The 11847-nt window shown below is 40.5% G+C and overlaps 3 protein-coding genes across 3 annotated transcripts; 2 read left to right on the forward strand and 1 right to left on the reverse strand.

The window, feature by feature from the left end:
* Positions 1-1546: 1546 nt before the first annotated feature.
* LOC135636029 (uncharacterized) lies at positions 1547-5485 on the reverse strand. The gene is made up of 7 exons (XM_065147580.1): positions 5267-5485; positions 4838-4944; positions 4703-4744; positions 4517-4622; positions 3188-3278; positions 1920-2026; positions 1547-1836 (listed from the first exon to the last, which is right to left on the reverse strand). The coding sequence occupies exons 1-7, from the start codon at positions 5395-5397 to the stop codon at positions 1713-1715; spliced, it is 708 nt and encodes a 235-aa protein (XP_065003652.1). The 5' UTR covers positions 5398-5485; the 3' UTR covers positions 1547-1712.
* Positions 5486-7409: 1924 nt separating this feature from the next.
* LOC135680257 (putative expansin-A30) lies at positions 7410-8608 on the forward strand. The gene is made up of 3 exons (XM_065194157.1): positions 7410-7581; positions 7662-7977; positions 8054-8608. The coding sequence occupies exons 1-3, from the start codon at positions 7425-7427 to the stop codon at positions 8364-8366; spliced, it is 786 nt and encodes a 261-aa protein (XP_065050229.1). The 5' UTR covers positions 7410-7424; the 3' UTR covers positions 8367-8608.
* Positions 8609-11004: 2396 nt separating this feature from the next.
* LOC103985006 (putative invertase inhibitor) lies at positions 11005-11813 on the forward strand. The gene has a single exon (XM_009402614.3). It carries the CDS (start codon positions 11073-11075, stop codon positions 11640-11642), a length of 570 nt encoding a protein of 189 aa, XP_009400889.2. The 5' UTR covers positions 11005-11072; the 3' UTR covers positions 11643-11813.
* Positions 11814-11847: the final 34 nt, after the last annotated feature.

Below are 11847 nucleotides of genomic sequence, written 5' to 3' on the forward strand. Positions count from 1 at the left end.
CACGGACAACCTGGCAGACTTCGCCCGTCGTCGTGCCTTACATCCCCCGTTCTCTTTCCCCGGGCTGAGAGGAACTCTGGCGGGCTGCGCACAGTGGCAATCGAAATTGATGTTGTAAATGGTCATTTCATACCGTGCAAGCATCAAAAACAGTGCACGTGATGTCGCGTGTGGATGTTGCGATTAGCTATTGGACAAAATGGTCATTTCATACCTTCATCCCCATCGTCACCATTCTGTTGCTTGGGATTGTCGACGCCGGTCGGACGATCGCAGCAGCAGCAAACGACAAGGTGGAGTCCTTGCGACGGAAGGGGAGCGGCACGACGAGCAGGAGAGGGCTTCACTGGGGGAGCGACGGACGATCTAATTTCTCTCCATTGTTTCGAAATCTTATCCGAGAGCCCAAAATCCCTTTCCGTAGTGCCCATCAATCTTGGAGATGGATAGGGAGAATAATGTCAGGCTCGTGGTAGTGGGATCTCATGGAGGGGTGTGCCACGTCAGGCAAAGACCCTACTTGGTCGTTATCGAGCGTTCCATGATAGTAACGGAGAAAAATGTTAGTACCTAACCATGATTCGATTTCGGTTTGTAAATTTGAGCAACTAGAATCGATGATTCTGATTTCGATTCGATAGTTGGTTCCATAATTTTATTTTTTTATTTAATATTTTTATATTTAAAAAAATAATAATAAATAATAATAATTCGAAATCGGAACAGGCTGAACTAGAACCACCAGTCCGAATTCCAAAATCATCCATTGTCGATTCAGTTTACGGTTTTAAAAAATCAAAATCATCGGTTTTGAAATTGGAATCGTCTGAAAGGTGCTGGTTATACTAGGTAGGATGACGTTAAGAGTTCTCGAGCATCATGGTCACGACCCTGCCATCGTAGGCCATGCGACGAAAAAAAAGCAACCGAGTGATGTCCTTGTGGACGTGCCAAAAGCTGCCAAGTGCCATGGGGATGGGAGTGACGATGCGGAGGACCTCGACGCCATCAACCCGGATGAAGCCAACGCGAGTCTTGTGAGAGCCAGTGGCGACAATGGACCACGCACGTCCAATAGAAGGGGAATAGTAGACGAATGCTAGCAAACAAACTCCATCTCCCATGCCGCACAGAAGCTTTTTTTGGGCTTTCGGAGAGAAGAAATTCAGAGGGGAATTAAATCATCCACCACTCTTACGAAGAAACTCTCCGTCACCCTCGCTCACGGTGCCGCTCCCGCGAGAGCTCCACCTTTGTCGTTTGCTATCACCACGACGACCTTCCGTGAAGGTACCATCGGTGATGGTACGAAATGATCATTTGATCTATCAACTAATCACATGACATCACGTGCACGACTTTACTTTCCGTCGATCGTAGAAATGAACGATGGAGTTATAAATGAACTAACTTGTATCGTTTTAGATACTGTGAGAACCCAAATGTGACTCGTAAAAAGAAAATATTCAGGGACCCACGGAGTTAACTAAAGGAAGAAATATGGCGCCATTGATGTATGACGGATGAGTAAATTAGTTAAAGCAAATGCAAGCCAATAGTAGTTGTTCTGATTCCAAATGTTATGAAAACATTACAAGACGAAGAACATTAACTACACATAAACAGTGTGGGCCCTCCGAAGGGCCAGATTACATGGTACGTATACGAAATCACCAGTTCCTGATAAGAGAAATCCCACAACCCCCAATTAACTATTTCATGTACTTCTGCAGAAACTTGCGATGGAAGTCGTTCCTGATGGTATCATTGATGAAACGCTTGGCGATCTTGGTTTCCCCGCGAGCCTGATTCTTGAAGACCACATCGTCATCCCACCTGCAGCACCAAAACCTTGTGATAAGAAAAGATACATACGCATAGAGGAATGTAAATGGATAAAATTTACTCGTTAAGGTGACCTTCTTTTAACATTGAAAGAGGCTGAATTGCTGAGGTTGATCAATGGGTTTCCACGCATCAACTCAGCTTCTTTTGCCTTCAAGTCTTCCTCCTGTTGTTGTCGTTCCTGATGCATTCATTACAAGAAACTGTTTGTCAGCTTATGAAGTGAATTAGAATAGTGAAGCCACTGCATGAATGAAAAATTGATCATCCACCATTTGCAAGGTAAAAAGTGGATAAAACCATGTGTAGCTAATACGCCTTGAAAACAAAGAATGGTTGGAGATAAATCAGCAAGGATATATCACTATTCCACCTGCACGATCCTACTTGAATCAAACTTTGTACAAGGAATGCTCGATCAGCCTCCCAGGATTTATTTTACCACCTCACATTAATAAAATTAAAATATGACAAAATTGTTCAATGTTCATTTGTCAAATTATATTAAAAGATGGCATGTTTTAGTACTTGACAATGGTTCTAAAAACAAGCCATAGGAATAGATGATGGTGTCGATTTATGTGCAAGCATCTATGTCAATAAAATATAACATGATGCAGCTTTGGAGTTGACATGGTGTACGAGTGCACCACATCAGTTCCATGAATGCCACCTGTGCACCATGTCAACATGTCATCAAGATGTTAGCACAGTATAATCACGTTTTATGAATATGAAGCTAATGAACCCTTGAGGATATCATCGTTGCACCATGTCAGCAACACACATTGGGAGCACATGCCATTACAACAAGGTGTGGGTAATTCCTTATTTTCTTCAAGTATTTACAAATTGTTTAATTACATCTCAATATAAGTCTAGGTAACAAAAACCAATTTGATCAAATCATATCTTGCAAATTAACTTGGCTTGTGAGGATTCGCAGAGAACAATGATATAAGAGCTTTTCAACTCTTCAATCATTAAGCTATCTTTTACAACCAATTTATTTAATCTGAAAATGCACAAATTGTGTAGAACCTACAACATGAAAGTTCAAGGTTAAGTACCAACTGACTCCAGATGGTCTTTGATCTTGCAAACTCTATTTAGCCAGATTTACTATCTAATCAAGAATCACATGCTATCTTATATCTGCACTGTTCAATGTACAAAAAGGACATACTATTGAGTTCAGGTATTGTATAAACAGTGTATCTTTATGAAATGAATCCAATTAGGGATGCTGAACTTCATTATTAAAAAGAACTACTCACACAAAGGGAACATTGAAAAGCAGAAAAAGCATAACAACAAGTCACAAACAGTAACAAGCGCAGACCTTCCAGAGTTTTTCCTCGGCTCGTTCTTTCTTTATCCTTTCAAGCTCAGCTAAAAGGGCTTCAGTATCATCCTCATCCTCATCACCATCACTAAAAACAGAATTAAATTGTCATCATAGTGGGATCAAGCAACCAAAAATATGAGATGATAATAACCTTCAGCGAGATATAAGTAGAAACCAAATTAATGAATGAAAAACATACTTTACTCCATTGTTACTCCAGCGGCAGAATAAAAAGGTCCACAAAAAAAATTCAAAGATTCTAAACATTACTTCATCGTAATGATGGTAGTATTGGGTTGACCATCAATATAAGCATAACAAAACCATGTTTGGACAAGATAAGGAGAGTAGGTCCAAATTCTTCTTAGCTTTGACACATTCATTGGATTTGTCACCTTAACTTCACATTTCAGCATTTAAACCTTAAATTTAAAAGAACTTTTAAATCGTAATAGAACTCCTAAAGTACCAAAAGTTACGAAATAATCAAACAAAAAACAGCTATTACTTAACATGCGAGGCAAAGTGGAAGTGAAGGAGATGATATTGGCTGTTAACTGTTATGTATGCTATATGCACCATTCTTATTGTTAGCCGCTAAAGGCTAATGCCATCCTAGCAATAATGCGCAGCTTACAGTATAGATATCACATATAGTTTGCTGGTTTTAGGATGGAAACTTTTAGTTACCAGTTTTCTTGATGTACAAACAAGTATGAAGATATGCATTACAGTTGCCTTTGAGGTCAAGGCGATTTACCAATACAGCAACAAATTCGCTAATTGTGAAACTAGTTACATGTCCACATAATTCAATATATAGAATCCCCAACACAGCAACAACTTGGATGATTGCAAAACTAGCTACATGCCGACATAATTCAACATATAGAATCCATTTATACACTCACAGGCACTAAGAGGTACAAGCTGAAATAGCTCAAGTTTTTTCAAGGTAGTGAATCAAGATTTTCTACAACTCGATATTAATAGAAATGAATCATGTGGTTGATTGCAACACAAGTAGACCAAAAAGAAAAATACTACAAAGCAACAGTTTCAAATTAATTTTTCATGACACAAGATTACTATAGTATCTATCAAGTGTTACCGTGGTTATCCGTATATTTAAGTATGCTAGGAGATACAAATCCAAATTCTATGATGGTATTAACAGCAATGAGGTGCATAAAAAGAGAAGCAGATGCAGTATCATCAGGATATGGCATATATCATGCATTAACAGAGTCAACATACATGTTGGTCCTTACTACTACCAATTTAGATTTAATTGTTAATGGAAACAGAGACAATTCTGGCTACCTCTCATTATCATCATCAGCAGCAGCAGCTTCTTTGACATCCACATCAGAGTCATCGGCATCAATACTTCTTGGAACAATCCTATCTTCAGCCTCTCTCTTTGTTCCTATAAGCAAACAAGAGGAAATACATGCATCAAGAAAAAAGTTGTGTGTTGACAAGACAACCAAAAACAACGCAGCTTACCCTCCAAGAAAAGGTGCCCCCCTTTTCTTCGATCTCTCTCTTCTGCGAGAACAACCAATTAGAAAGAAAGTCCATCCGTATAAACATCAACAAGCGCAGAAATAAGCGGAGGTAACTAATGCAATCAAGCATTACCAGCATAAGACTTGTCTTTAGAGGAAAAGTGTCTCCGCTCGCGCTCTTCCAGCTCCTCCCGGAGGTTCCTCCTCTGCAACTCATCCTGAGTATCCTGCCCCTCTTTCCTGCAGCCACATATCGATCAGCCACTCCACCTAACAAGAAATTGTCTGCGAAGATGATCTTAAAACCTAGCCAAAATTACGGCCCACGTTATGTTAGACCTATTGTCAAGATTTGGAATCTATCATTACGGTCCTACTACTCTTCTCCTAGGAACTGCATCCATCCACAACCAACGCATCTCGATTTTGACCCGATCGGACGAATCCAGCCCCAATCGGGACCGATCGACCAAAAAAGATCGATCAAATCCAGGGTTGGGGTTTCTCGAGAGAAAATATATAGACAGAAACGCGAAGAGAGAGAGAGAGAGATAGAGATCACCTGGGCTTGAGGTTGGTGTGGGCGGCGAGGTCGCGGGAGGAGTACTTCTGCGAAGGTCCGAAGATCCGGGTCCCGCCCTGCTCGTTCCCGCCCTTCGCCGGCGCCCACGTCGGTCGCGCGGCCGTCGTCATCCCGCCTCCCTCTTTCTGGTCACCTGCCGAGACGATTAGGGCAACCCAAGGAAGGGCTCGTCTCCGAAGCGCGAGCAACGAGACAATGACGAGGATTGTGGACCCGGGTGGTCTATTTATAGAAGGAACGAGGAAATATCGGGAAGATTATAACGGGCTCGATCCAGGCCAAGCCCTTTAAACGTTTATATCGGTCCTCGTCTCTCTGTAGTGGGCCTTTTAAGTGAGCCCATGAGGCCCGAATCTAGTAGGAAGGAGCATATCCCTTTACTCTCAATGATACTGATGGTGAGAATAACATTAAAAGGGCTACGAGGGAAATTTTGTTCTAAGTTTCTATATAATTTTATTTTAGAATGTGATGCTTCTTTCATAAGTGGTGTGAAGTTAGTGGGAGTAGGTTACATCATTACAGGTCTTCATCGTAAGACAATTGTTGCTGGATGTGGGGTTCGATGATTTCATTACGTTTTACACGTAAAAATTTGGATTATCTTTCAAGAATTAAAGTTTATTCCATCCAAGAGTATAAAATTTAGGTTATGATTGATTCTCAATAAATCATCAAGGTCTTGAGTTAAAATCTAGAGACATCCTGACGTGTCAATAACATGTAAATAATTATTAAACATTAATTAAAAATATCTTTGTTGTTAAATGGGAACATTTGAGTTGCAAATGTACTATGTAACACAAAAGATATTTCTTCTAATTGAAGGGATGACCCTTTTGATTACTGTGCATTATAGAGATTTTTTTTCCCTGATATTTTGAATAAATAGATACAATTATAAAAGAAAAAAACTTTGGGTATCATTGAGAGTTTTTAATTTAATAACTTGAAAAACAATAATTTTGAGTTGTACCATTTTGGAGGTCAATATTTAGAAGAGAACATTTTTTTATCTAATTGAGTTTGTAATAATGTTTATTTTGAAAGGAGTGTATATAAAATATTTTTATATCAAATTGATCAAAGCATCTTCTATTCTTTTATAATGATAAAAGGTCAAAGTAAATATATTAGTCTTCACCTCACCCCTCTACCCCTTCTTTGCCTCTTATTCTTTATTTTTTTTCTCTTTCTTCGTTCCTTATTCTTTCATATTTTCTTTTTCTTCTCCTCCTATATTGTTATTGCTTTGCCCCTTCGTCTATCTTTTTTATTCTCCTCTCAATCTCAACCCCTCTCATCTTCCTATGGAATAACATAATCCGAAGCTACACCTACAATAACTCTTAGGAGAACTCCCTCTACTCATTCACCAAAATGCTTCAAGAAGGCATCGAAGCTTACTAAGTTATGAATGATAAAATATCATAATATAAATAAATATAGAATGATAACTCTACATTCATTATATGCTCTAATCTTCAATCAATCTATGATTTGAGAATGATTAAAAAATATAAAAATATATAATTATTATTCTATACTTACTTCTGTCATGATATTTTATCGTTAAGAAACCTCCACTAATGAACTCATAATTTATATAAACATATTTTCCTACCACAACATTGCCACACCTCCAAGCCAACCTCAATGGACGTCAAGAAAAAAGCTACGATGAGGTGAAAGACGATCGAGTTTTCTTTTAACTGTGATGTCCATCTCACTTCATCATGTCTTCGAGATAAAGTTCACATCATGTTAGAGCATTCTCAAAATATTAGTTGACATATTATATCTATGACCTTTTCATGGTAGAGTGCCACAAACACATTGATTCTACCAAGTCAAATGCGTAGAAGGTGTATCCAAATCGATCATAGTGGTCTGCACATCACAAACATGCATGGATTGATCATGGATTATACCACAATAATAATCAAAAAAAGAAAAAATAATAAAGCTGTGATACCCTTGAAGATTTGTCTCAAATGTCATCAACCTTACCCTTCATCCTCAAACCCCATTGTTCATCCCTGTCGTGCTACCAACTCCTATCCATCTTGACATGAAGCAAGAGAAGAGACCACCTTATAATGCTAGCCTGCAAACGATGAGGATTCAATCTGCACCCATGGCTTCTTCTTCTTCTTCCTCGCTTCCATGGAGCCTCGCTCTCTTGGTGTTGCTGGCCATGGCGATGAGAAGAGCTCAGGGCGGCTTTGTTGCGACGCAGTGGTCGCCGGCCCATGCGACCTTCTACGGCGACGACTCGGCGTCGGGGACTATGGGTTTGTATCCCCTCGAGCAGCATGACGAACGTGGACAGGTGAAATCCGGGCTTTGATCAGTGGACCTGTGGGTGTTGCAGGTGGCGCGTGTGGGTACGGAGACCTGTACAGTACCGGCTACGGGACGAACACGGCGGCGCTGAGCTCCGTGATGTTCAGCGACGGCTACGGGTGCGGGCAGTGCTACGAGATACGGTGCAGCGGGGCGCCGGCGTGCTACGCTGGCTCGCCCATCGTCGCCGTGACCGCCACCAACCTCTGCCCCCCGAACTGGGCCCTGCCCTCCGACAACGGCGGGTGGTGCAACCCCCCCAGGGTGCACTTCGACATGGCCAAGCCTGCCTTCAACCAGATCGCCGACTGGAATGCCGGCATCGTGCCCGTCATGTACCGCCGGTGAGCCACCCAAACCCAGAAACAATAGCACGGTAAGAACCCTAACACAACGCCGAGTCGTATCGCGATGGTGCAGGGTGGCGTGTCAGAAGACGGGAGGGATGAAGTTCCAGTTGCAGGGGAACGCGTACTGGCTGCTGGTGTTCGTGACCAACGTGGGGGGCGGCGGAGACATAGCGGGGATGTGGGTGAAGGGGGAGAAGACGGATTGGATCAGCATGAGCCACAACTGGGGGGCTTCCTACCAAGCCTTCTCCTGCCTCGGCGGCCAAGTGCTCTCCTTCAAGGTCTTGTCCTACACCTCGCAGGAGACGCTCGTCGCCTACACCGCCGCGCCCGCCAACTGGGTCGCCGGCCTCACCTACGAGGCCACCACCAACTTCACCTGATCAGAGGAAGCTTGTAACCTACCCAATATTCATCCATCGACTTCCGTTGGTTCTGTAACTCGAGCTTCGCTTTCGGCTTGCCGCCATTGATCCTTCCAACTCGTCCTCCTCCATGCTGTCTGCTGCAACTACTTGAGCTTCACGATGATGTGCTGGTGTTCGTGCATTATCGATAGAGAAGCATCTATTTACGAGCATTTATGATGGCAAGTACCATTGTGACATCTTCTCTCTTCTCTGCATCAAAAGATTGATCGAAGTATCAATCAACACCGGCGATACCGAACAGTACAATCAGTCGAACAACAAAAATACAAATAACAAAATAGTGGACATTTATTTAGTTCGACATTATTATTATTACCTATAAACATAGTTCTTTTACGGAAGAAAGAGATCCATTAAAGTAACACCACTATAAAATCAAATATGTTATATGAAATACGAAAATAATTTTTTATATCATGATTAAAATCAAATAAAATTAGATCTGATTTTTACGATACGTACCTTTTGATGTTCATATGAGATATCTGTATAATACGTAAAGACATCCTATTTAGATTCAAAATTGCTGTGAACCTGTAAAGAGAACTAGATCATTTTACTTAGATTGATGGTTCAGGGAGGGTTGAGAGAGACTATAATTCCTCTATGAGATACGATCGTCCAGTCCCTAGAGGTCCTGTCTATTTATAGACGAGAGCAGAAAGTTTATGATAAGTTATTAAGAGAGTTCCTCCAAATCCCCTAAGGAATTATACTTTAAATAGACTTCTTTTTTGTTGATCAATATCTATCGTCATAATTTAATTGGTTCTATTATATATCTTATTTAATTATGAAGGATCATAAAATCTAACACTTATATATAATTTGGATAACCTTTCAATCGATTTAAGTTGGTGTAAAATAATACCGACTCAATTGAAATAACACTAGAATCGATCAGACTGGTATTCCTGGATTATATATCTGATTTCATGTAAGAAAGAGAAAGTGAGTTCCACACCACTTCCCTATGCTTATTTCGCTCACTCAACAAAGCCTCGTTGACTTATCTTCTTGTCTTCTTGTTTTGCCCAGCAATATATTCGTGTTAACTGAGCAAATTAAGCTGCCGAAAGGGAAGGTTTAGTTCGTCTCTTCTTCTAAGTTTGTTCCCTTCATAGCTCGTCGGGACTGCACACGCATGACCTTGTGACCAAATCCAGGAGAGGCCTTCAGAAGGAGAAGTCATTGCTGCTCCAAAGGGTACTAATGAAGCTCAAACGTGAAGCAGTTCTATATGTGAGTTCACTGGCAAAGTCTACAGCTGATGGTTTAACTTTTTTTAAAAAATATCAAATATATTTTAGGTTTTTAAATTAAAACTCAATTTAATATAAATATATCATTAACAAATATATGAAAAAAATATTTTAGATATTTAAATATTATCTATACCAAGAGTAATAGTGGTTGGCTTAAATTTATTGGATAGACATATATCCAACCATGATATTAATATTTCCTAGGGATAATTATGATATTTTCAAAAAGATAGATTTGAAAATTTCTTTTTTTTTACAAAAAAAATATATATATCTGATTTTGCCTTAAAAATATTTAAATTTAAATTCATAGTTTCTAATAGAGTCTTATTATGTCTCTTCTCATATCACTAATATGATTTTGTTAATATATGTTTGTATCACTTTAAATGATTATATCTCATTTTCGTCTTAAATAAAAATAAAAATAAAAACTTTTAACATAAGTTTAAGAAATACAAAATAAAATAAATCAGAGGAGTTGTTCATAAGGAAACACCTAATATCAAATAGGTTAAGTTTAGCTCATTATATCATTCAAAATGAATTGATTTGCTTGATGCATGCATGAATAGAAAATTATAATTGCACAATTTGTCCACAAATTGACTTCTTATAGACCCATAAATTAAATGACAAACAACACTTTCTCTCATCCTACTCATACAAGTAGGTCTCTTTCACAATCAACCATAACTTTGATCATAAATTGCACCTCCTTTCTTTCTCTCGATGTAAGTTCTGAGTCAAAATCTAATTGAATGACTGCCAAATGTATCATTATGTGACATATTTCCATATATCCATCACTGAGACATGTATTGTCTCTAATCATCCTCCAACATTGGGATGTGTGAGCCACACATATAATAGGAAGGTCATCAAGAACTCAATTGTTGCAAACTAAGTGAAGGCTGAACTATTTTAAGACAATAATCTTTTTTTTTCTTCTTGTTCTCATAACAAAATTGTATGTGTATTTATCCCTCCCATGTCAGTCATTTTTGTATTTATTTGAAAATTAATGTTATACATTTATGTTCATGTTATTGCATTTTATAATATATTTTAAGTTAAGTGTTTAATGAAGTATTATACACACACACACACACACACATATATGTATATATTATTTTTTGCAAATAATTTTATCTTTAAATATAAGCTTAGTTTAATTTTAGATATTCAAAGATAGATATAATTAATGCTGCATATAAATTGTGGATATCATCTCCCTCAGTCACAATATCATCACATCAAGATGATGTGGAGAAGGTGAGTTTGGCAAGCAAAGACTGCAAGAAGGCTGATTATAAATCCTCACGTCTCTCTTCTTTTTCTTGCTTGCCTTGCATGCTCTAATAGCTTACGTTGAGAAGACAGCATCTCAGCGATGGGAAGATTCACTTCCGTCTTCCTCTCCTGCCTCTCCTTCCTCCTCTTCGTCGTTCTTCTCCCACACGTCTCTTCGCGGCCAGCGGCCGTGCCCGCTCGACGCAGCATCGTCGGCGAGACCTGCAACCAGATCGCGAGAGGCGATCCCAACGTGGACTTCACCTTCTGTTCGCAGTCGCTGCGGTCGGCCGCCGGAAGCGACGGCGCGGACCTGCACGGCCTCGCCATCATATCGCTAAAGCTGGCGGTCTCCAACGCGACGTCCGCCGCGACCCGGGCGAAGGCGCTGCTGAAGGGCAACGGCCTGAGCCGGTACTACAAGTCGTGCCTGGACGCCTGCCGCGAAGTCTACGCCGACGCCGTGTCGGATCTCCGCGACGCCACCGGGATGATCAGATCCGGCCGCCTTGTCGACGCCAGGGTGTACATCAGCGCCGCCGTGGACGCGCCCGTCGTGTGCGAGGACGGGTTCCAAGAAGGTGGACTCGCCTCGCCGCTGGCGGAGGAAGACGGCGACCTGATGCAGCTTGCTGTCATCGCCCTCGCCATCGCCGTTCGACTGGGTTGATTGATTATCGCACAGGATTTAAAGCACCAGGCAGGTGATTGGCACGGTTAATGTTGGTCTGGAATCGATCAGATCACTTGCAGTGGGTTTGATGCTCTTCTCTTCCTCGATTTGACTGTTTCCAGCTCCAATGAAATAAAAGCGTACTGACCATATGGTGCTTTGCTTCTACTGCCATTGATTTCGATCTTGATGTTGGAAGGAT

The sequence above is a fragment of the Musa acuminata genome, chromosome BXJ1-1 (assembly GCF_036884655.1).
Source record: "Musa acuminata AAA Group cultivar baxijiao chromosome BXJ1-1, Cavendish_Baxijiao_AAA, whole genome shotgun sequence".
Lineage (NCBI taxonomy): Eukaryota > Viridiplantae > Streptophyta > Magnoliopsida > Zingiberales > Musaceae > Musa > Musa acuminata.